The sequence below is a fragment of the Hippocampus zosterae genome, chromosome 8 (genome assembly GCF_025434085.1).
Source record: "Hippocampus zosterae strain Florida chromosome 8, ASM2543408v3, whole genome shotgun sequence".
Classification (NCBI taxonomy): domain Eukaryota; kingdom Metazoa; phylum Chordata; class Actinopteri; order Syngnathiformes; family Syngnathidae; genus Hippocampus; species Hippocampus zosterae.
In genome coordinates this window covers 14,247,137-14,271,477 of record NC_067458.1, presented here as the reverse complement: position 1 = coordinate 14,271,477, position 24,341 = coordinate 14,247,137, and the positions used below count along the sequence as shown (strand labels likewise).

The 24,341-nt window shown below is 41.8% G+C and overlaps 2 protein-coding genes across 2 annotated transcripts; one reads left to right on the top strand and one right to left on the bottom strand.

Moving 5' to 3' along the window:
• Positions 1-603: 603 nt before the first annotated feature.
• On the top strand, positions 604-8,977 carry tab3 (TGF-beta activated kinase 1 (MAP3K7) binding protein 3). The gene is made up of 7 exons (XM_052074396.1): positions 604-795; positions 1,403-1,594; positions 2,730-3,975; positions 4,563-4,723; positions 4,838-4,931; positions 6,605-6,688; positions 8,082-8,977. The coding sequence occupies exons 2-7, from the start codon at positions 1,490-1,492 to the stop codon at positions 8,225-8,227; spliced, it is 1,836 nt and encodes a 611-aa protein (XP_051930356.1). The 5' UTR covers positions 604-795; positions 1,403-1,489; the 3' UTR covers positions 8,228-8,977.
• A 579-nt stretch (positions 8,978-9,556) lies between these two features.
• On the bottom strand, positions 9,557-22,937 carry tmem47 (transmembrane protein 47). The gene is made up of 3 exons (XM_052074397.1): positions 22,511-22,937; positions 15,452-15,592; positions 9,557-11,305 (listed from the first exon to the last, which is right to left on the bottom strand). Exons 1-3 carry the CDS (start codon positions 22,734-22,736, stop codon positions 11,127-11,129), a joined length of 546 nt encoding a protein of 181 aa, XP_051930357.1. The 5' UTR covers positions 22,737-22,937; the 3' UTR covers positions 9,557-11,126.
• Positions 22,938-24,341: the final 1,404 nt, after the last annotated feature.

Below are 24,341 nucleotides of genomic sequence, written 5' to 3'. Positions count from 1 at the left end.
TGCGCCATGCAACCACAGATGCAAACAAAGGCTTTCATGCATTCAAGTTCTTAGTGCATGGTTGAGGGGTGACTCATGCCTGAGGCCCAAGTTAATCTCTGAGCTCCCTTTTAGCAACAGCCCCCCAAAAAATCCAGATAACTGAAATGGTGGGAAAACATTTTAATGCACTTTTTATGCAATACAGTAATGCATACTTAGCAGATAGCTCCAAACGTGTATAATTTAGAAACTAATCTCTGAATTAACGTCACATGGTCTTTAAATCAGTCAAAGCAAAACACAAAATGCATGGATTTGAGGCGCAGCAACCGCCGCCGTGTCCAGCCAGTTCGTGACGTCACAATAAAACTAGTGGTTAAAATGTTTGAAAATAAGTCATTCATAATTGGAATTTCCTATGGAATTCGAGGGCTGCACATGGTTCTTACTAGTTATGGTTAAATGACGGTAGGATTATGAAGTGGGCTCACGAAAACATATTTATCCTGCAAGAGGATCCTGGACCCAAAGAATTTGAGAACCACAATTTGTGGGCAAAGAATGTCACGCATGCGCGTATTAGACAGCGAGGATTTTGAACAACTTCCTGGTCCGGGAAAATCAATTATCGCGAGATGACGTTGTCCTCGCATGCAATGCAGTCCAGTGGCAGGGGCCTAGTGGAATGTGAAACTACAAGTTGTATTGCCTCCTCTAATTTTTGACAACACCCGCTGCTCTTTTTTCGAGACAGCAGAACTAAACACGGAACTCTGCCATGTTTCGACACAATAGGGAAGCTCTTTCAAAATGGTAAGTTTCACAATGTAGTCACAAGCTCATGCTTGCTACGATTAGCATGTAGCTTAGCTAGTTTATCAACAAGCCAAGCATTTGACAGCTGAGCAACACACCGAGTTGGCGTTAGCATTTGGGGCGTTAGCACGAAACAAGTAGAAGTGAGCTAATCCCATTCGATTTGCTAATACGATTGAGGAAAAACGTCACAGTTCACGTCTTCGGTTGTTGCAGGAAGTGGTTCACTTTGGGCAGTTTCACATCATATATTCATTTATTTCGTGGGATATTGAACGAACGAAGGACAGCTGGTGCTGATCACTGGCTGGTTGGGCTAGCCGTGACATGTCGTAGTTGCTTGGTGCAACGGTGGAAGTGAAACCATAAACAAACTAATTTGAGGTACACTTTATTACAATTGTGCGATCATGTGGAAAATTGCTCATTTTAGAGACAAAAAAATAATTGTATATCAGCTTTTGGGGCTTTCTAAGTTGTTCTCTAATCTTCGAAGTCTCAGCTGACTCGCTGACCGTGGCACATTATTTGACATGCAACTCGTCTAATATAATGTCCTCATGCACTCCCAGTGACAGTGTTTGTCTCCCGTTTGCCTTCTCAGCCTCCTTAGGGGATGAGAGGACATCGGCCATTTGAATATCTGCGGCTGTGCGATCGTTGACTCGGTGGCTTGGCGGGTGTGTTGGTCATGATGGCGCAGGGGGGCTCTCAGCTTGATTATCACATCCTGCAGGACCTCAAGCAGCGCTTCCCCGAGATCCCAGAAGGAGTGGTGTCGCAGTGTCTTTTGCAGGTACATGCATAAACCCAAAACGTGTGAATGAGTCATGGGTCTGTGCCTGTTCTTGGTTTATCTTTCTTTTCCTCAACATGGAATTTTACTCGGTTCTCATGTTGACATCATTCTGAGAAGCACGGCTTCATTGAACACTTCATCAGCTATACCTATACGATATCAGGCCGGAGTCCATTTTTGTGGGCTCGCCTTGACAGGTTGTATTCGATTTTTGCAGTCTTTGCGTTTCTGCTGCACTAGTGTTGGCAGATTTCCAATACATATTACATTTTTCCCACATTTGAAAGAGGCTGATTCCGACATGATGACCTCATATTTGAGTGTTTTGTTTCGTTTGTTTTGTTTTTGTTTCTGTTTATATTGCATGACCCATATATATATAATTGTCACAAGTGAGCAAAAAACCCGAATTGTCACTTGAGTCACAATCTCGGTGTTAATCAAGCCTAAAGTGCATTATGAAAAGTTAATAATTCTCATTTTTGATTGACACTGTCAGAAAAATACTCCGATAATGTGTATTAGGGTCATTTGACTGAACAGCTGTGTAGAACTGCACAGCATCATACTGAGTGGTGTTTCTAAAAGATGTGTTGACTTATTTAGTTAAGTGAGAAGGGCAACATACTAGAGACAACTCTCTTCGCAATCTACAGCCAGAATAACACCCTTACAATGTGGTTAAATAAATACCCACATGAAGGTCTGGCTTTATCTTGAAGAAAGTTGATACAGTATCTCATTAGGTTTTGCAAGTGTACCCAAATACTGGTAAGTGGCCAGTGAGTGTGCACTGGTTTTATCATTAAAATGACTTGCAAAGGAATGATTGGTGCTATTACAAGGATCGTGTTTTATTGACAAAATGCGGCAGTTAGTCATTTGTTATTGAACGCCTGCACTTCCTTTTATGAATACAGATGGGTGGAGTTACTTTTGGATATCAACTCTTGGCCATGCCGTAATTATTACAGTGACATTGAGTTTCACTTCATCCTTTAGTATTAGTCTCAGCATGGTGAGGCATTTGAGGTGTTACTCTAATGGGTGGAAATTATTTCATAGCGCGTTGCTGTAGTAAACATTGCCATTGACTCACGTTTAATGGTTGAAATTGTGTTGTCTTTTTTAGAACAATAACAACCTTGATCTCTGCTGCCACCTTCTGGCTCAGGAGAGTAATCGATATCTCTACGGAGAGTTCCATCATAGTCCAGAGGAGGGGCGCCTGGGTCGAAATCACATGCTGCACATAAGTCTGGGCTACCCGGGCTCGGAAGCAAGCAAGCCGAATGGAGGAGCCGCCGGAGCCGGGCGTGCCCTCGTTCACAGCACAAGTGACAGTCACATTGACCCCCAGAGACCCAGTTATCCTGAGCCGCTGTCGGCCCCCGCCACAATGGCCCCCTCCCCGGGTTACAATTCTTTTTTCATCAACGATCACAGCCGTTCAGCCAGCACTCCAACTCCTCCACCGACAATTCAGGGTATGTCCCCGACTTTCTCCCCCATCTTGCGGTATACAATGAACCCTATCACAGTCACGCTATCGCAAAATATACCCAATGCCCCGCAGGCTCTGCAGATAACCCCTGGGCACTATGCTAACAGCAGCAACACCACCCTTTATATTCGACCCTCACCCTCCCAGAGCCCACAGCCGTCACCGTGGTCCTCCTCAGGCACCTCCGTTTATCACCATCAGCAGTCTCCATATAGCACCCCCACTTATGGCTCACCTTACAGCTCCCCCCAGCATCAGCCCCAACCTCAGCAGACATCCCAGCACCAGCAATATGTCTTCCATCCCATTACTTCTCCAACCCTTCCCAGCATGCCCTACCATCAGCAGCCACAACCGCAGCAGCAAACTCCCGTTTACAGGCCCTATCACCCAAAAAGCTCCCTTAAAAACCAGATAGAGATTACTCTGGAAGGGCCACGGCCTCGCAGCAACTCCCCTGTACACACCCCCCACCCCCAGGGAGCACTTTATATGGCCACCAGTACATCACCTGGCTCCCCTTCGAGGGGCGTCTCAATGGCCGTTCCTACAGCAGCCGCACCTTTCCACCCTGGAATATACCTGCCGCATCATGGCCCCGTAAGGCCCCGGCCCACCACCTCACCTCAGCCAGGCCAGTCGGCCTACACCTTCAAAATCAAAGTGTCTCCCGGAGGGCAGGCCCAGAGACCACCCAGCTCGCCTCCCGTGGCAGAGGCGGAATCGTTGCTCAACATCGTTGACCTCGGGGCCAGCAGCGCCGCCCCTCCGCCGATTCTCCCCATCTCGGCTCTACCAGGGAACATCGCCAGTCAGTTGCAACAGATGCCCCGGTGTTCAAGCTCAGGCTCTGATGACTATGCCTACACTCAAGGTACCGATTGTTCCATTTGTGAAACTACTGATGCGTGCTCTTATTGGAATAGATAGCACTTCTTGGAGGCTTGATTTTACCACTGAGTGCAAAGAGGGTGTCGTGGAATGGATTTATTTTTCAGATGCCAAAACAAAGGCCTAAACATGAAACGTAATCACACTGCAGACAAATTTGTTTGTTTGGCAACGTAAAACATAAAATTCACACCAAACCTAAATGCAAGTTTAACATTAAACCATCTTAATTTTGAATAATTTAAGAGACATTTTGAGAGAGATTTGGCTGCTCGTTGGTGAAATTGTCACATTTTTAACACCTTGTGTGTGTCATGTTGTGTTTACAGGTTTCATTTTGTTGAGAACAATTTTAAGTACCGGTAGTTTGCATTAATAATTGCTGCCACTTGTAAGACATACAAATATTTGTCAAATTATATTATATAGTGAATGAAATATTGTGATTCAAGACAGATTATTAAACAGGTGGTGATGCGATGGTTGTTTAGTGCATGTTTTTTTTTTAAACCTTGTATTTTCTGTCCCTCGCCTTCATTATCTCCTTCTCATCAAATATTTTACCTCCAGCTCTCCTGCTCCACCAGCGAGCCAGGATGGAGTGCCTTCTGAAGGAGCTGCTGCTCGAGCGGCAGAAACTGGAGCAGCTCAAGTCGGATGTCAACAACATGGAATACGACGCTCTACAGAGACGCTTCCGAAGAGTCAGCTCGACCAGCTTTATTCCCAGAGTGAGTGATTGCCAGCCTTATTCCAGTCATGTTTAAAGTAGCTTGAAGTGGAGAATTGATATTTGGGATCATTTCTATGCGTTTGTGGTTATGTCTTGGCCTTTTCTGCTGCAGCCTGAGGAGATGACTCGATTGCGGAGTCTAAACAGACAGCTTCAGATTGATATCGACTGCACCCTGAAGGAGACAGATTTGCTGCAGTCAAGAGGTACGCGCGCACATGCACAACCAGACAAACAAAATGTGCAACGCTACCCAGAACAACAACTCTGATTTATTTGGAAGCATTGACGTTTCAACAGCCAAGCCCCCGAAGCAGACAATTGTGTCCTAAGTGATGGATGAAGCTTCACCCTCGGGCAGTTGCAGCGTTCTTAAGTGTTCCGATGATCCGTAAACAGAATTAATCAGGTCCACGGGTGATTGCTTACTGGGGCAGTGACCTGCATGTGGCTGCTGTGTGCCACCACTCCCTTCGTACTCACCTAACCATGGGGTGTAGAAATAACAGCTGAAAAGCTTTTTGTGTCATGAGCAGCCCACCCAAGTATAATTAATGACGTTCCAAAATGTAATTCCTCAAATTAATTCTCTTGCAGACAGGAGCACTTTGCATTTCAAGATTTATTCATGTTACTTATCTTCTGTTGTTGTGTCCCATTAAAATGTCCTTAACAGATCATATGGACAGCAAAATATGATTTTGCAGATTTGAGTCCTAATTTACCAAGATCCTTAATAGCGGGCACTCAAATGTGTGTTCAATTAACTCGTAACAGATTGCGCGCGCTGCTGGCAACAGCTGTCGAAGAGTGTTTCGTGCTTTAAATAGTGCTCATTGTTTGGTTTTCACCCTGGAGCATTTAGGAGAACACAGAAAAATTCAGTTTATTTATTCATGCAGCACTTTAAAAGGCAACCAGAACTAAAATAAAGTTCTGTACATAAATTAAATTGAACATGTAGTGAGCCGAGCGGGCGCCAGCACCTTGTTTGAAGCGGCAAAGATCCTCGCAATTGTAGGTGAACATCATAAACAAATGACAAAAAGAAGTCGACAAACGCTATTCTGTTAATGCTAAAACACCGCTATAATAAAACCAGTTTTGCATAACACTATGACAATTTTAAATGGAAACGCTGACTGAAGGAGTACAAATAAGAGAATGTTAATTAAGAGAGCACGTGTAAGAGGCTGTTGACATGCATACAGTGCCTCTTTGATCCACTCAATAAAAATCTGAAGTTTGAAGTGATTGATGTGGGAGTTTTTAGTGGAAGACGAACACTACAGGGGTACGGAAAGTAAATCGATCGCTGCAATAATTATGGTGAAAGCACGAAAACCACCCCCATGCTGGCACAATTGCTAAAACGCAAATTCAGGAATTGCACATTTCTCTGGTTTGATGAATAAGGAGAGCACACACAAAATGAATCTATAGTATTTGTTAAATACTCCTCTCGCAATAAGCGAAATGAGCTGTGCGGCTCTTTAACGAGTTTGGCAGTCTGTGTGCTGGTTGCGTCTGATTAGTCGATCAGCTTTCACGTCTGTCGAAATTTGTGTCCCAGTTTTGCACGCAAAAACCTTTAGTCCCCCCCCCCCATAGTCTTCAACCTACAACCTAAGGAGAGCATTTGAGCCATCAAGGCTTGCAATTCTAAAATTAAATCACATCTCAGGGAAGCTCTTAACATATCTTAGTTACCATGTTATTTCATACACATAGCATGGTCCTCAAAAGTAGGAAAGAATGGAATGGCCCTTGACAGGAAAAAGTTTCCCCTTGCCTGATCTAGGTGTCTCTATTTAAAATACCGCAGACTTAAAGAAAGAATGCATACAAAACTTCCTTAGGCAATCTTTTTGGTCCACAGGGAAGTTTGATCCACAAGCAATGAACAACTTCTATGACAACATTCAGCCTGGCCCAGTGGTGCCACCCAAGCCAGGAAGGAAAGGTGAGCGAGGTCCAAAAAATGTCAACTTTTCTTCCGAGCTGCATGGATTAGTACTGATATGCTTGAATATGTCGTTGTTGCAATACTGGCCACAATACTTTAAAACGGTCCTGTTCCTCCATTGTTTGCTAGCGGTCATGAATGGTATTGAAGTTTGTCAACAGTCCAAGGCCCCAGAAGTCTGACATTTCAGGGCAATATGCCTCTAGTTGCCCAAAATTGTGTTCCAACCATTGTTTTGCAGTTCTCTCAACCATCCAAGGATGCATTCACTCCAGTGACTTTTAAAAACAAAAGCACTCATTGAAAAATCTGGCTCGTCATCATGAGATGCTTTGATGTTGCAGAAAGTTCACTAAGCACCAAAGGGTTATCTATGACTCTTTGCAACGCATTCCCCCAAAAAAGGAGCACTTTAAATTTTCACACTTTTCCAAGTTGTTTGAACCCTTTCATTGCCATTTCCGGTGCCACCAACCTCATATTGCCCGCCATTTTAGAACATGTTGACAGTTTTCCCAAAATCGTGTTCTATTTTACAAACACCAAATTTCCAAAAGAAATAATCGACCCACTTCGATTCGTGGGAGGAAAAGTTTGACTCTCTTTGAATCACTTTTCAGCCATTCTTTAAAGGGCACATTCTCCTGTTTACGCTTATGTCAGCTTCTTGCGACCTTTCGAGGTGCCACATATCTCCCATCTAGATTTCTGACACACCCACCGTGCGTAACCTGGAGATATGTGTGCTACCAGCAAATGGGCATGATTCGATGAGGTCTCAGGGTGGCCCTAATTTCCAATGAGAATCCCATAGAGATCCATTTTGAAAATATGTCACACTTGGATTGTGAAATTGCCTTAATGACCTCCATGGATCTGGACGTTATTGCCAGTGATGTTTGTGCGGCTCATTTACCAGCTATCTGGAAGGAGCTTGTGATTTTATTTTTCGTAAATATTCATAATATCTGACTTGTTAGCATGGATTAGTGCTCGTTTAATACTAATCCATCCAGTGCATCTCCAAGGACCACTGGTGGTATGCAGGCTCCCTCTTGTGGTACATGAAAGAATGACTGATTTTAATCTTCAAACTGTGCATAAGGTTAAAATGGCTTCACTTTTATTTTTTTAAAGATACAATTATAGTACATTTATTAAGTACCTAATAGTAGACGGTGGAGTGATTTCCCAGTGTGTTTTTCTTTAAATGCTTTGTGTTTGACTAAACGCACAGATTTGAGCTTGTAAGTCATATACATTTTGGGGAAAAAAATTGACTTGAATAATGACAAAAGGGACACGCTTCAGTCAAGGTACCACTTTTCGTTTGTCATATCTGAGAATATTCATACTAGAATGTGTTTCTCTCTCTTGTTGTGTGTGTCAGAAGGGGACCATTGCCCGAAGCCAGTGCAGGGGCCACAGAGGGACGAGGACTTTGAAGGTGCTCAGTGGAGCTGTGACAGCTGCACCTTCCTCAACCACCCTGCTCTAAACCGCTGTGAACAATGCGAGATGCCGCGCTACACCTGATCTTAACATCGCACTCTCATACTCCGGTCCCGCCCCTTCCCATCACACCCACCGTCAATCCTTGCTCCACACCTCCAGAATCTGTGGAGGTGGAGGGGGTTGTTGTTCTTGTTTGTTATTTTGCCCCCGCCCAGAAGATCTCGCATCAATCATGTATTTAAGACCCATTTACCTGCTGAGGAAGAGCCACCAGACCTGCCCGCACACTTGTCCTGCTTTTATCTTCTACTCCTGTGCACTTTGATTTTAAAAAACTATTTTTCGGGGGGGTGGCGACTCCAATAGCGACTAAAATGAGAGGACATACTAGCTCAGACTGCGACAGTGGCTGTCACTTCGCACGAGAAAGGTCAAAGCAAATCAGGAGTGACAAGAGGTTGTGGTTTACCTGCAAACATTCCACACCAAAAGACTGACTGTCCTGTTTACACAACCGGATCCATTCCTGAACTCTTAAGATGCTCTTAAATCCAGGAATTGTGTCGATTTCTCTCTTGCTGACAATGGAATAATGAAAGCAATGTTATAAAAGGTCTGACTAATGCAAAATGTAGACATTACACTGTATTTGGCTCTGTGTTAGAGCTGAAAAAAAGAACACTAAAAATACATGCATATAAGTATACTCGTGGTACTTTTATGCATATTATGTCACCCTGTATACGTGATAAAAAGATGTCGATTTCCTGTGCGAATGCCTCAACTTGCTGTACTTAATAAAGGAGCGGATGCTTTGTGACCTGACCGTGATCGGCTGCCATATCTGGATAGAGTGGTTGGAATGAGCGGCTGCACCTCCCACATGAGAAACACTTCACCTCCCGGTGCATGGTTATCGTCAGTCAGCCAGTCGACGATAACACAAGTAGGACTTGGGAGCACAACAGGAAGCTCCCTCGAACAAAATGATATTTATGTTGCACGTAATCAACATTTCGCTCTTGGCATTGACCCATGTAATTCCTCATAGGAAAGCACAGTGAAGTACTAGCATCCCATTCCAAAGGTTAGTTTGCATCTCTGAGCCACTGGTGAGGGCCATTCACCCTTTCATGCACCCTGGAACCCGATAACATGATAAGCTGTCCAGTGTTGTAACCGCTGTCCCTGAAAGACAGAGTCGCAAATGTTTTATTTTTAAATGACTGATCGTGACCTGCTTGGCAACAAAAAGAACCTTTATGGGATGGACTGCATCGACCATAGATTGATTTCCATGTGAATCAAAATATCATGAATCAAAAATATAAGGAAATTTGTATCGTCTTTATATTGTATATATGAAATTGAACTCATGATTTAACATGCAAAGAAAATCAGAAAAATACATTTTAATGTCTTTATTTTTAATCTGTGCTGTCCAACAAAATGGCATGTAACAACAATTTACGTCGGTTGTGTTAAAAAAATGTTCATGATGTTTGTCACTTCATTTTAACTCATATCGTGATCATTAATCCCCGTGGAAAGTGTCTCCTTGAAAGTACAGTTTTCCAGTTGACTGCTTTACTGTAATACACAAATCTTCATACACTGAGCATTGCTCCGAGCATCTCATACAGAGGTGTGATACACAGGAGACAAATACAGTACACTACAATGATCCTCTTTGACAAACAAAGCACAAACTCAAGGAGGCATCACATGAGGAAGTGTGTAATTGGAAGATCCCGCACTCATGATCATCTATCAACTTCCTTCCCGCTGGTTCAGATTTTAAATTGTTCAAATACAACCCCCCCAGCCTACCCCCCACCCCCTGCCCATGTCACACGATGCTGCTGAGCAGTTAGTGAGAAGACCAAAAGGAATGTCGTATATCCTTGGGTGTTCCTTGTTTTTGTCTTAGGCTCCCTTTATTTGTGACATCCTCAGGATGTCATCTCAATAGGACATGTTTCCTTCCTGGAGCCATTTATCCCCTGATTGAGGAATGGAATAGATTTCCTCCTGTTATTTTCTGTCTTGCTCTGATTGGTTGATTCAGTCCACCCATTCATCTTCACATGGGGTCAATGGATCCATCTGTTCTCCCTAGATTTGCCTGCCTAATTCTACGACCTACTGGAGCTCCACTTAAAGGGATAGCAAACATACACTTTGTCGACAAAATTAGCCACACACATGCACTTATTATTCAGTTCATCAGTCAGGAGTTGGACTCAGCTCCTTCAATCTGAATTCTTGATCTAAAAGACATATTTGACAATTGCTTACAGTGTTGTGGGAAGGACCTTTCCTCTCCACAAAGATAAAAGTGGATCATATTGGTGTGATAAACCAAAACCACAAAAGTCTGACATCAAGCCACAAATGATTGATTTGCTCTCTGTGCACTGAACACATGGCCCAATACTTTTGTCTACATAGAATGTCTGAGTCAAGCTATCTGGCTCTAAATGTCACATTGTGGATTCCTTTTCCCCACCCGTTCATTCAAAATCCCAAAGATGTGTGTGTGCATATTGTTTGTCATAAAATTCTGCAGAGCTCCAGATTTCCTTTTTTTTTTTAGGAGCAGAGTGACCCCAGAGTGTACGTAAATAGAAATTTTAGTGGCGCACGTGAATTACAAAATGACTTGCAAAGTAAATATTCACACTTCTACTCATGTTTATTGATAAATAGATGGACGTGTGGGGTAGAAATTTGCCAGCAACAAACATATTCAAGATTTTTTTTTTTTAATTATTGGCCATACATGTGCGAATATCTGAAAGCTTTAGTTTCAGTGTCTTAAATTTTAGGGGCAAAACATCACCAATTCGCATCCATCTGGAGCTCTGTACTGTCTTTGAAATCATTTATTTTTGCTGTTATTCTGCCCCGTGATCGTGCAGTGTGACCGAAAGTTCCAAGACGGTGTGATGTTCCTCTTCCTCTTCTTCTTTTTCATGATCTAATAGTAGTCTTCGTAGTTCTTGGAATTGAGGCAATAGAGGATGGCCCCTCCAAAGGAGAAAATGGTGGATCCCCACCCCAGGCCGTACCCCCAGTTGAACTCGTGGTACACCCTCAGAGTGACTGCCTCAATGAACTTGATGGGGAACAAGACTAGGCTGCATGTCTGGAGGACCACTGAAAAGGAAAGTGGGAAAGTGCCATTGTTTACACGAAAACTCACAGGTCACGTCATTTAGACACACCATTAAATCTTACAATCTGGTATGACATTTGACGTGTGCTTTACACAGGTACAGAGGCTAATAGTTGCACTAAGTAATTTTACCCTCCCGTTGTGCCCTCGGCGCAAACAAATAACATCCCAGTCAGCAAAGGCATCTGGCCCAGATTAGGCATGAAGCTGGCACAGCTGGCCTTGAGTCGGCACTGGCATAATGCATGTGGGCTGAACACGGCCCAGGAGTGGCAAAGGAGGTACTGGCTTGACTCTGGCAAACCAGATGAGGGCCAGTTGTGGAGTCAAGTATTTGGGCCAGAAATAAATTTACAACTCCGGTCCGTATATGGCCAGCCAGTATTGAGCCACCCTTAAATGCAGTTTCAGATTTATGTTTTCAACACACAGCCTTGTTTTACAATTGCACACCGATACGGAATTCCATTCATCTCACACACACACACACGCACGCACGCGCACGCACACGCACACACACACGCACACACACACACACACACACACACACACACACACACACACACACACACACACACACACACACACACACACACACACACACAGGTGGTTCAATCAGGCCCGCTGGATGATTTAAAAATGAAAAAATGCATAAAAGACAGAATTAATATTTTTTAATGAGGTGCAATTCATTGAGTATCCGATAGGGGACACTGTTTTGATCAGAGAAGAAGACAACAGCAGCCTCAGTCCGTCACTGAGACAGACCCATGACAGCAGACGCTATCAATAGCACTCTCACATTTACACATTTAATAGCACTCGCCTTAGTTTGTAAGGTGTAGGCAGGGATCACATTTAGATTTTATATGCACGTGTAAATGGTTTACAACTTCCTTTCTTTATAAATCTTGTTCATAAAGTGCATGACTATATTTTTCAATACCAATTACTTGTTAAAGTTTGTACAATCAGTGGGATCAGTTGCAATGAATATATATGAATGATAAAAGTAAATTGCACATTTGTTGAAGGAAATGTAAGGTGCTTTATGAAATGTTTTGTAAAAGATACGATCATTAAATGTCAACATTTTCCAAATGTTCTTGTGCTTCTTTATACCAAAACAAAGGAAAGATATATTGTTTTGGTTGTTTATAGCAAAGTATGGTATCATTTTAATGGTCCGGCCCACTTGACATATACCGAGGCCGTATGTGGCCCACCATGTGAAATGAAATTGACACCAGTGATGTATAGTAAGGCGTTTTTCGACGAAAAAAAAACCATGTATTGTAAGGTGTTTTTAGTCGAAAAAAACGACCACGTATAGTAAGGCGTTTTTAGCCGAAAAAAAACGACCATGTCTAGTAATCCGTTTTAGACAAAAAAACTACCATTGTTAGTAAGGTGTTTTTAGCCGAAAAAAAATCGACCATGTATATAGTAAGGCGTTTTTAGCCGATAAAAAAAACGACCATGTATACTAAGGCGTTTTTCGACGTAAAAAACGACCATATTTAGTAAGGTGTTTTTAAGCCCAAAAAATGACCATGCATAGTTAGGTGTTTTTCGCCGAAAAAAAGACCATGTATAAAGTAAGGCGTTTTTAGCTGAAAAAAACGATCATGTATACTAAGGCGTTTTTCGACGAAAAAAACAACCATGTTTAGTAAGGTGTTTTTAGCCCCCCCCCAAAAAACGACCACGTATAGTAAGGCGGTTTTAGCAAAAAAAAAACAACCATGTCTAGTAATCCGTTTTTAGACAAAAAAAAAAAAAAAAACGACCATGTTTAGTAAGGTGTTTTTAGCCCAAAAAAAATGACCAGGTATATTAAGGCGTTTTTAGACGAAACCCCTGACCATGTATAGTCAGCCGTTTTTAGTCTGAAAAAAAGGACCATGTACAGTAAGGCGAAATCGACCATGTATAGTAAGGCGTTTTTAGCCGAAAAAAAACCGACCATGTTTAGTAAGGTGTTTTTAGCCGAAAAAAAACAACCATTTATATAGTAAGGCGTTTTTAGCGCCAAAAAAACCGACCATGTATAATAAGGCGTTTTTAGCCGAAAAAAACCCCGACCATGCTTAGTACGGTGTTTTGAGCCGAAAAAAACGACCATGTATAGTAAGGCGTTTTTAGCTTAAAAAAAGGTCCATGTTTAGTAAGGCGTTTTTAGCCGAAAAAAAATCCGACCATGTCTAGTAAGCCGTTTTTAGATGGAAAAAAACGACCATGTAATATAGTAAGGTGTTTTTAGCCAAAACAACGACCATGTATAGTAAGGCGTTTTTAGACGAAAAAAAAACGACCATGTATAGTAAGGCGTTTTTAGCCCCCAAAAAACTACCATGTTTAGTAAGGCGTTTTTAGCCCCAAAAAAACGACCATGTTTAGTACGGTGTTTTGAGGCGAAAAAAACGACCATGTACAGTAAGGCGTTTTTAGCCGAAAAAACGACCATGTATAGTCAGGCTTTTTAGACGAAAAAAACTCTTAACATGTATAGTAAGGTGTTTTTAGCCGAAAAAAACGACCACGTATAGTAAGGCGTTTTTAGCCGAAAAAACCCAAACCATGTCTAGTAATCCGTTTTTAGACAAAAAAAACAAAAAACAACCATGGATAATATGGCGTTTTTAGCTGAAAAAAACGACCATGTATATTGTAAGGCATTTTTAGCCCCAAAAAAGACAATGTGTAGTAAGGCGGTTTCAGCAACAAAAAAAACCCCGACCATGTTTAGTAAGGTGTTTTTAGCCGAAAAAAAAAACAACCATTTATATAGTGAGGCGTTTTTAGCTGAAAAAAGGGACCGTCTATAGCAGGTGTCACCAACATTTTTGAGGGTGAGAGCAACTTCATGTGTACCGATTGTGTGAAGGGCTACCAAATTGATACACGTCTGAAATAACATATTTGTCCAAAATACCTTCAATAATATGAGGATGTGTTATTTTTAATACTTGATGATTTAAATTGTCAGACTTTGATCGTGTTTCGAAATGTCTCACAGTACTGCCAATGTTTGCATTTTTAAATCATAATTTCTACTAGCAAATCACAATGTCCAGGCACTGGCGGGCTACTCAAGTGGTCTTCACGGGCTACCTGGTGCCCGCGGGCACCATGTTGGTGACCACTGGTCTATAGTAAGGCGTTTTTAGCTTAAAAAAGTCCATGAATAGTAAGGCGTTTTTAGCCCCAAAAAAACGACCATGTATAGTAAGGCGTTTTTAGACGAAAAAAAACCGACCATGTATAGTAAGCCGTTTTAAAAAAAAAAACAAAAAAAAAGATGTATAGTAAGGCGTTTTTAGCCGAAAAAAACGACCATGTATAGTAAGGCGTTTTTAGCTGGGAAAAAATTACCAGTAAGGCATTTTTAGCCGAAAAAACCCCCGACCTTGTTTAGCAAGGCATTTTAACTCGAAAAAAACGACCATGTATAGGAAGGTATTTTTAGCTGAGAAAAACAACCATGTACAGTAAGGCGGTTTTAGCCGAAAAAAAAACGACCATGTATACACAATAAACATATTTTTATAACAGTCATTTTTGAGACTTAAAAAAAAAATGTGGGTCAAATATGGCCCATGAAAGATGTGGCTTAGTCGAGGTTGAAAATTCCACGAGTGAGCACAATTAGACTGCACTTTGCATTGGACACAAAAATAGTGCCCCGGAAGGTCCGGATACAATCCTACAACCTCTGAACTGTGAGGCGACCAACATGCCACGATTAATGATTTTTTTTCTTTGGAATGAATTCATTGCTTCATTTTTGGCACAAAATAACCCTCCATAATTCAAAGTTGTTTCTAATGTAATGGGGTTTGTTCTAAAGTGACACAAGATGGTCAAGATGGTCTCAAAATACCTTTCTGTATAATGTTACTACTACAAAAATCAGTCTTTGAGAGCGTCAATCAAAACAGTGCGTCATTATCTTTTCTTCATTTTTTTTTGAGGCATCAGTAGTATTGGATTGCCTGACAATTTGTAAAGTATACCTGAATAAGTGTCCTGATAGAATAATGAAAATGAAAGACAATCAACACAAATTAAGGGACTTTTTGTCGTGCTTCTTTTTCCAGCTGTGACATCTCATACGAGTTGTGTACCTGCAGAGAAGAGCATGATGGCCACGGGCTTGTAGCAGCGACTTCTAGAACTGCAGCACAGGGACATGAGGGCCACAAGAACGGATAGCAGGGTTAGCGCGGCCCCTCCCAGCAACAGGGCCAGCGTGGCGATCTGCCAGTCTGCACAGTGACACAGAAAAATGGCTTTGTAACATTTCGACGCGAAAATGTGAACAAGAACACGTTGCTTTCGCTACAATGCAGGGAGCCAATGTGTGCAGCAAAGAGACTGAAACAAAACACAGCTTTGAGGTGACTCAGATGATGAGTATCTATCCCACTTCACAGATGCCAGCTCAGCAGCATTCTTGCCATTTCAATCAGGGAGGGAAAGAAAACCTGACATCCCACCCCGACTTCCTGTCCTGACTGGAAAGCGAAATCCAAATGGGAAGCCACGCAGCCGGATATGGCGCGATGAGGTCGCTCGCTCACATTCTGCCGATCAGAGGTACTCTCAGAGCCATGACAGAGCATGTCTGTATAAATGGTGAATGTTGGGATACTTGACGCAAACTTTTCATGCAAAGTTGTGTCATTATCCATTTCATGATCCAAATACACATTGTGCACTATCCCAGTTGGCTGGGTTCTGCGTAAAAAAGGTGGCTTCTTGCCCAAGGACTAATGACCGGAGAGCGAGAAAGGACAAAATTCAGAGTTTGCTAATTGGAGATGTTTTCTTCAAGCCACCTTCACTTGCTGCTTGTTGGTCTTCAATAACATGCTCGATTTGGTTGAGATCAGGTGACGATGCTGGCCGATGAAGAATACTGTGTTCCAAGTTTTGCCTTCAAAAAGTCCCCAGTGCTTGTTTATAGGAGGTGCTTCCTCCGCTTTTGTCTTCATAGTGAAAAGCATGCTCTAGTGGTTTGGGATCAGGAGATGACCTTTGCCACGGGGTGATTATTCACAGTTCTTTGTCCCCGCAGTTGAGATCAGGTAACTAACTGCCTTCGCTACTTTGTAACCACCCAACGATTTGCCCTCAAATATCTCTCTATGCTTGTTTTTGAGTCTCACTGCCTTCAGATGTGCCTTCAGTAAAAGAAAAGCAGAAAAGCATGCTCTCCGACTTGAAATCAGGCCACTGACCCTTTATTTGCCTTTGTGAAACATGACACAGTTTTACTTTGATTAGGCTTGCAAAAAGGTTAACATTATCCAGTTCATTTGTGGGAAGCATTCAAAGTTTTTCCATTCACGTTTGTTTCGTCTGGCCTACCTTTCTCTGGTTTAATTGCTTGATTTAATATGCTGTTTGTTTGGGACTGAGGGATTGCACGTTGCATAAATATAGTTCTCACCAAGATGAGGCTGATCTTTTTTTTCCCACACCAAATCCTTAGTATAGACAAGTTTGCAAAATCTTCTCGTACATTAAGGTGATACCTGCATACCTGATACTCTTGAGGAGCTCTTCATTTAACAACATGTATGTCCTAATAATTTGGTTGTATGAGCATGGCAAAATATTAGAAACACATCTCACAACTTAAGCTGCACAGCGCATGCAGCCCTTGTGTTGAATCGTGTTTCACAGTGCTGGCGCTCCCAATGCTTTGGCCACAAAGTGCATATAGCATGTTGGCCATGTATAGCGGCAAAGTGTCGACGAGGTGCTGCTTTACAGGCCTAATTATCCATGGCTTGTTAACTGTTGAGATGTAGAGGAAGTCTCCGATAATGGTCTTGGTCTGCACTGAAGAAAGAGGAGAGCTGTAAACAGGTGCAGGAAGCCATTTCAAGAAAAGTGTCTTGAAAGAAATAAAGCTCATGAAAGACTTGAATCAACTTCAATTGATTGTTATGGAGGCCATGGAGTTGTTCCAAAGAATATATCCGTTCTGTTCAGGCAGAAAATGATTAAAACCTCCACCGGCAAATTGAGAGAACGTAAGCTGCTTAAAGTGGAGTTCCCAAGTCTTGTCGGAGAGAAACCAGGGGGGGCCAAGCATTTGAAATATAAACAAACATGAAGCACTTTTGACCAAATATGGTTCAGCATTTAATGTTTATAATTGGCTCTGTCAACACAGGATGTTAAGTGTAAGCCCACAAAAAGCAGAGCACTCCTTCCCTCCGGTTTACAATAACATGAGCCCCCCAGTACCGAGGGACCTACCCTGTCACTGTGAAGTCTAAGTGGCTAGACCCTGAGGTGTTATGACCCGTCAATGGTGAAAGACACTGAATTGTATAAATATTGTTTCGGAATTGTGGAATAATCCGTTTTCATCCAGAAGCGCTGGCTTCCTATTTATGCTTTGTAGTTCTCGATTCTATTCCATTTAAAAGTGCCCTCGGCTCCCTTGAAAGGTGCTGTACAAAGCCAAGTTATTATTACACTATAACTCTGCCAACAATGCCAACGGTAGACGGTGGGTACTCAGAAAGTGCATGGTTTGGGAGGATTCTCGCGGTAAAAATTCCAATGACAATATGATACGGAATTAAAAGATCCATTCATCTCTTTTCTATCTTGCCTGCCCTCATTAGAGTAATCTGGAGACTCCCCCAAGTGACTTTGTTTGATGGACTGTTCACGAGCCAAACGCAGCAAAATAAATTATAAAATAAAAGAAGAAAATCAGAAACGGCAAGACAAGCGGGAATGACAAGCCGGTTGAGTTTCCTCACTTCCCTATCTGTATTTTTCTAGTCTACTGTATATTGTTTTTTTTAATTCGATGTGTGTACCCTTTCACACAGGTATCATTGCTGTTGACGTAGACACGTGAGCGGTACTTAGTGAAAGGTTTTACACTTACTTGTATAGAGGATCTATGGTGCTATAGTCTATTGCTAACTGACGTTAGCACAATGGGACAGTTATAATGACAGAAATAGTTGTAGGTTAAAAACACTTCTAGGCCATGAATATGAAACAACCACATGAAAACTGGAACGGTAAGTGGTAACTGGGTGTGCCTCTGTGTGCCACGTGATTAATCCACTGTGAGAACGAGTTCATTGCACCTTGTTCAGAATCTGGCAGTGTCATATGACAGGATCCTCGTAAAACGAGAACCCCCTCAATGGCCATTAACCTTCTTTTAGCACTTATTGTATGTAACATTTAAAGACACTATAATATTGCTTAAAACATAACCTGCATAAAATGAACTTTCAGCTCTAGGCCGACAAAACAGGGTGAATGAGGATTTCCCATTCAGTAATCGTCAGCGTAATCTAGGCAAATGGAAAATGAATGACGTGAACTCGGGGCTTTGAAATGTGAATGGTATAGTGATCAAAACGACTATAATCATAAATTGTGCAAAAAGAAAATAAATAAATACATTTCATCCGCGATATAGAGGGACCTTGAACCCGGAACCAGCGATGGACCAGGATTTACTGCATAGCTGGAAAATGTCACTTTTCCGCTTCCGGCCACGTGTCCCAATACTTTGGCATAGCTCAAGCATTCTCCTCTCTGGGTCAATTTGGTGCCTACAGCTCCATCATGTCTCCAAACTGCAGCGTCAAGCAAAAGTCTTATCAGCGCGCAGGATGCTCTCATTTCACATTTGGAACAGACTCACACAGCAAGAGCTCGAGCGCTTAAAGGCTTGACAAGCGAGAAAGTGCCAAACCATTAATCTATAGCTGGTCTGATGACAGATGGAAAAGGAGATACCCAACTCAAGAGCCAATCTGAACATTGAGTTATAGGGAAAATAAAGCCCTCTTGGGCACCAATTTAGTTTTGTTTTTGTTTGCACACAAAACAAAAAGGCCCAAGATGTGTGTCATTGAAGAGCCTTAAGTCTAACTGTCATGCACATGCACCCCCCCCCACACACACACACACACGCCAATGTCGCATAATAAACAGGAAGTTGGTCAATTAAGCATAGCAGCCCACATCGAACCCTTAACCCTTCTGGATAGCTGACATAACACGCCCTGTAACCTGATAAAACGATAAGTTGTCCACTGTCATAACCGCTGTCCCTGAAAGGGTTAAAAATTCAGAACCAAAAGCAGCAAAAATGACACGACGGACCAGCTCGCACATCGTCTCCACATTCATCTGCACATGTCACACTCGCTTGATAAACACACACACACACACACACACACAGAGCCTCTACTCTCTTACTTGCGCATCACACATTCCTCCTTGTGTCAAAAGCAGGCGTGGGCAAACTTTAAGTGCTCGAGGGGGCCACACTTCAATTTTAGATGAGCAAATTCATTCACATATATAGTATATAACTATTAGAGGCCTGCCATTGGCTGGCAACCGGTTCAGGGTGTCCCCCGCCGACTGCCCGAAGACAGCTGGGATAGGCTCCAGCACGCCCCCGCGACCCTTATGAGGATAAAGCGGATCAGAAAATGGATGGATGGAACTATTAGCGGTGCAACAAAACATTAAAGTCTAATATCGGTTTTGGTTGTGTTTCTTGGAGGCTTTGGCTCCATATATATTTCAGTGCAAAAAATAATGATTGATATTTGTTTATTGTGAAAAGATGAGAAGGAAATGGCAGATTTGTTTTAAATAACTGAAATGACCCATCTCGGTGATAGACTTATAAATGACAATACAATAAATAAAAGCACGAACAATAAAGACATCTTAATTTTGTAAACAATTAAGGCACTGAAATCACTTAGCAGCAGATTTGACCAACGAGAACTGAATTTTATCCATATATTTTTTTCTTCCCACAGATTACTGTCTCATGTGCTATTGTAAGGTCATAGTGACAGTTTTAACTAATATGACCAAAAAAAAGGTTTTGTTGTGGGGGGATTGTAAACTCAAATTTCTAAATGTTAACTTAAAAAAAACATTTAAAAAAGGCTAAATTAATGCAACACATATAATAGGACTCTTGATAACTTTAATATTTGGTGGGCCGATATGAAGATCAGAGCAAGCTGTATCATCTAAAAATAGAATCTTTTACTTTTTGTGAACACTTGAGAACAAAAAGTCCCCTCTGCCTTTTGCTAAATACTCTGGATTGAAGCTTTAAACCGCTGAGTGGGCAGCCAGTGTCTCAAAATAACAGGATTTATTTAATGCCCAAAGCGTGACACCAAGGGGCGAATATTGGTGGGACATGAGGGACTGTCGAGTCTGATTACTGGACTAGGATTCAAATCAATAATCCACCCAAACTCGGGCGCGCGGAGGAAATGGCTGGTTGAGTGTTTGTTGTTGGTATGCCGACGGAAAGGCTACATATCTTTAAGTGGGCACCACAGTGTACTTTTTGTCTACACCGGAGGAGAGAAAGAAAGTGGCCTGCGTGACCCTCTGTTAGTCCACTCTTAAACAGGAAGACAACAGTTTGTCAGGCGAACAAAAACATTGCTCCTGGCTCCCTGCTAAAGTCCAAACCTAGGCAAAAACACTGGAAATGAGAGGACTGCCAGATGAGTTTGGATGCAGTACAACCTTCAAGGTCGAGAACACAATGTATTCCTGAACATTGGCCATTTGTTTAGATTTCCAAAATTTACCGAGAAGAACGAATGACAAACTACAAATGATGAATGCCGCGGCGGTCTAACTGTCATCAGAAAAGCCTGCACCGCGTAAGAAACATGTCAACATTATTCATACAAGTCTATGAAATAGGTCATCACTATTTAATAAAATGATAAAATGAAATGGAATTAGTATAAATAAAGGAGATTTCATAATTCATGCAGGGTTTATATAAAAGACGTTTTGTGCAAAATAAATTTTACAAGCAATCAAATTAATGATTTACAAGCGTAATTATTTTTTAAATTGTCATTACTTTAATAAAGTGTACAATATTCAATAAAAACAATACATCCACATATCCTAAAATATTTATAAATTGAACTCGTTCAAATATTTAAAAACAAATTCATTATTTCTTGAAACACTGTGATTTAAAAAAAAAAGACTATTTAAATCTGACCTAACATTTTGTAATGTGGGATGAAACCCGAATAGCAAAAACTTGAAGAATATACAAACTTCACACAGGATGACCGGACTCAAGATTCGAACTGTGAGGCACACTTTCTAACAAATGGGGTGGAAGCAACATTCCATTTTCCTTTTTTAAAGATTTTGACAATTTATCATCCCTTTCCCCGTATGGTGAACAGCCAGAAAAGAATCGCATGCACCACTTTCCAATGTGGCAACAAGGAGCAGTTCTTCTTCTATGGTCATCATCATATTTTTGGTCTTTTCCATCACTGGTACATACACCACACTTTTCTGAAAGCATTTCTTGAAACAAAATTACAACATTATTTGCAACAACAACAAAAAAAACACAGACACAACCTGCCTATCAGGAATTGCTACATTGTTGCTACATCAATTGATTTCAAGTGTAATGATCGAGCCACCGTACACACCAGATACATTTTTGATACAAGGAGCATTATAATCTGCTATCATGACATTCCTCCATGCATTGCATTTCAAGTGACAACTCCATATCGCGGCTTCGTTCACAGAGGGGAAATTGGCATTTCTGGAGCGCTGCACTTGTTTCCCAGGTTACTAATCTCCAGGCATCTGGATCTCTGGGGGGAGACCTCAGACGCGGAGTTGCCCTCGCTTGTGGGCCAGTGAGGAGAAACACAAAAGGCTCATTTTGTGAGTAACAAAAGGCCAAATGAAACCCCAGCTGGAGCTTTACTTGGCCCCTATGAATTCCCACATCATTCCCAAGATAAATATTGAACGAAAAGTTTAGAACACATTTAAATCCAAAGTTGTCCCACTCACGAGACTTTGATTTCACCCTAAAAAAAGGCAAGTTTATTTCCCACGTGAGCTGCCTATCGTGCACTCTTCTCTTTCATGTGCAAACATTTGAAATTAACTCGCAAATGATTTCAAGTCATTTACAAGTCTCTCGTGGCCGATCTTCCATAATTGTCACCACCAGAAAACTATCTGCACATTTTCTATCAGAGTCTCTTTGTTATCCTTGCACCCTTTGCGTCATTTAAATATGAATACAGCCTTGATTTGACTTTCTAATACAACAATACCCAAAGTACTTTCAATGCGCCGCTCACCCGTAGCCAGCGTGCTGTTGCAGGACCACTCCGCCGAGCTAACGGGCTTCCAGCAGGACTCCCATAAGGACAGGTAGTACTGGTCGTCCGCCGTGACCCACGCCGGGCTCAGAACGGCTCCCACGTCCAGGCACAGGGCGAGGAAGACGCAAAGCAGCCCCACCAACTTCAGGGGCGTCAACGCCGACACGTGCACCTCCTCTGTCCCGCTCACGGATGAAGACATCACTAAGGTGTCTTAGTCCTTCAAAAAGAGCATGGGAGTGCTCGTTGTGCTGACTTGCAAAACATATACGAGTTCAAGTCGTGGTATTCTGCCGTCAAAACTACGTGTTATGGTCGTTAGAATCGGGAGATGCTCGGTGCCTATAGCCCGACTCCGGAGGACGCGCTTGCCACTTGTGCTCTTGACTGAAGAGAGCAAAAGCGCTGAAATAAAATGCGGAGTCGCGCACTGGCCCCCGTAGGTCCTAGCGCCCACTCAATAACATGGATATATAAAGTCTGCACACCCCCGTTGAAATGCCAGGATTTTGTGAAATAAAAATACAAGTGAGATCAATTATTTCAAAAGCTTTTCCATCGTTAAAATATATAATATGTAAAACAACGATGGATATATATATATCGGTATATATATTTTTATATTGACTAGGAACGACGTTCATTCCAAAATAATAATAATAATACATTTTATTTATAAGCCCCTTTTAAGACACCCAAGGACACTTTACAATAACAAAAAACACAAAACAATACGGTTTGAGCAGCGGCAGCCAAAACGCGCCAGCGTTCACTCAACCCGAAGGTCAGAAAGAAACCACAGGGGAGGGAGAGAGGGAGAAAAAACCCACACTCCAATCAGAATCAGAATCAGAATCATCTTTATTGGCCAAGTATATAGAACACACAAGGAATTTGTCTCCGGTATAACACGCTGCACTAGTACCCTCATTTTGAGGATAATTTGAGTGAGGCAAAAAAACTCCAGCATAAGCATATGACGGTTACAACAGGTCACAAGACATAAACAATGAAGACGGTGAATCAAGGGAATGTATGAGGGAGGGGGTAATGGTGGGGGACTAGCTTCCGTGCATATTTTCATCAGGGGGAATAAGTTATGAAGTACTGTAGTTTGAATGGAAAATGAATGTTCACTGGTAACATTACACAAGCAAGTAAATCTTTCTTCTCCCTATTTCTGAAAATGTGTCTGTGAGCAAGCCATTCTTCTTTTAAATACCAGTGGGGCAATATGCATCATAAGCGCCCCTTGACCAAAAGAATAACACTTGAGGTGTTTTTATTTCTGCCAAATTTGATCCAGAAGAATATAAGCATTAACATTTGCCTTTCATGGTCCAGCTGTTTTCTTAGCAGACTTGGGATGAAAAATCATCTTAACACATCTCACACATACCACAAATTAATTGATTCAAATGATGATTCAGGGAGATATGACAATCGTGTTTTTGTTCATTTTGATTGTAAAAAAAAAAAAAAAAGGCTCAAATTCAGTCCGATTCTCAACATGTGTGGAATCCGCATACATTTTATGTAATGATGCTTACTGGCCACAGGGGGACACATCAATGTAATATTTTGGGATTGCTGTGATCTGCTCTTATGTTTTTGAAATAGGTTGATAAAGGAAACTTGGAATCTTCTGCGGAGCTATACCACACATACAAATGATGCCATCATATATTTGCAGAAGCTGGTTTGTGGTTCGTCCAAATTGTCACTGCTGAGATAGAAGTCCTTCCATTAACTGACAGAGGACATTAAGGAAAAGCTAAATTATCATGATGCAAACGAGCAACTCTTG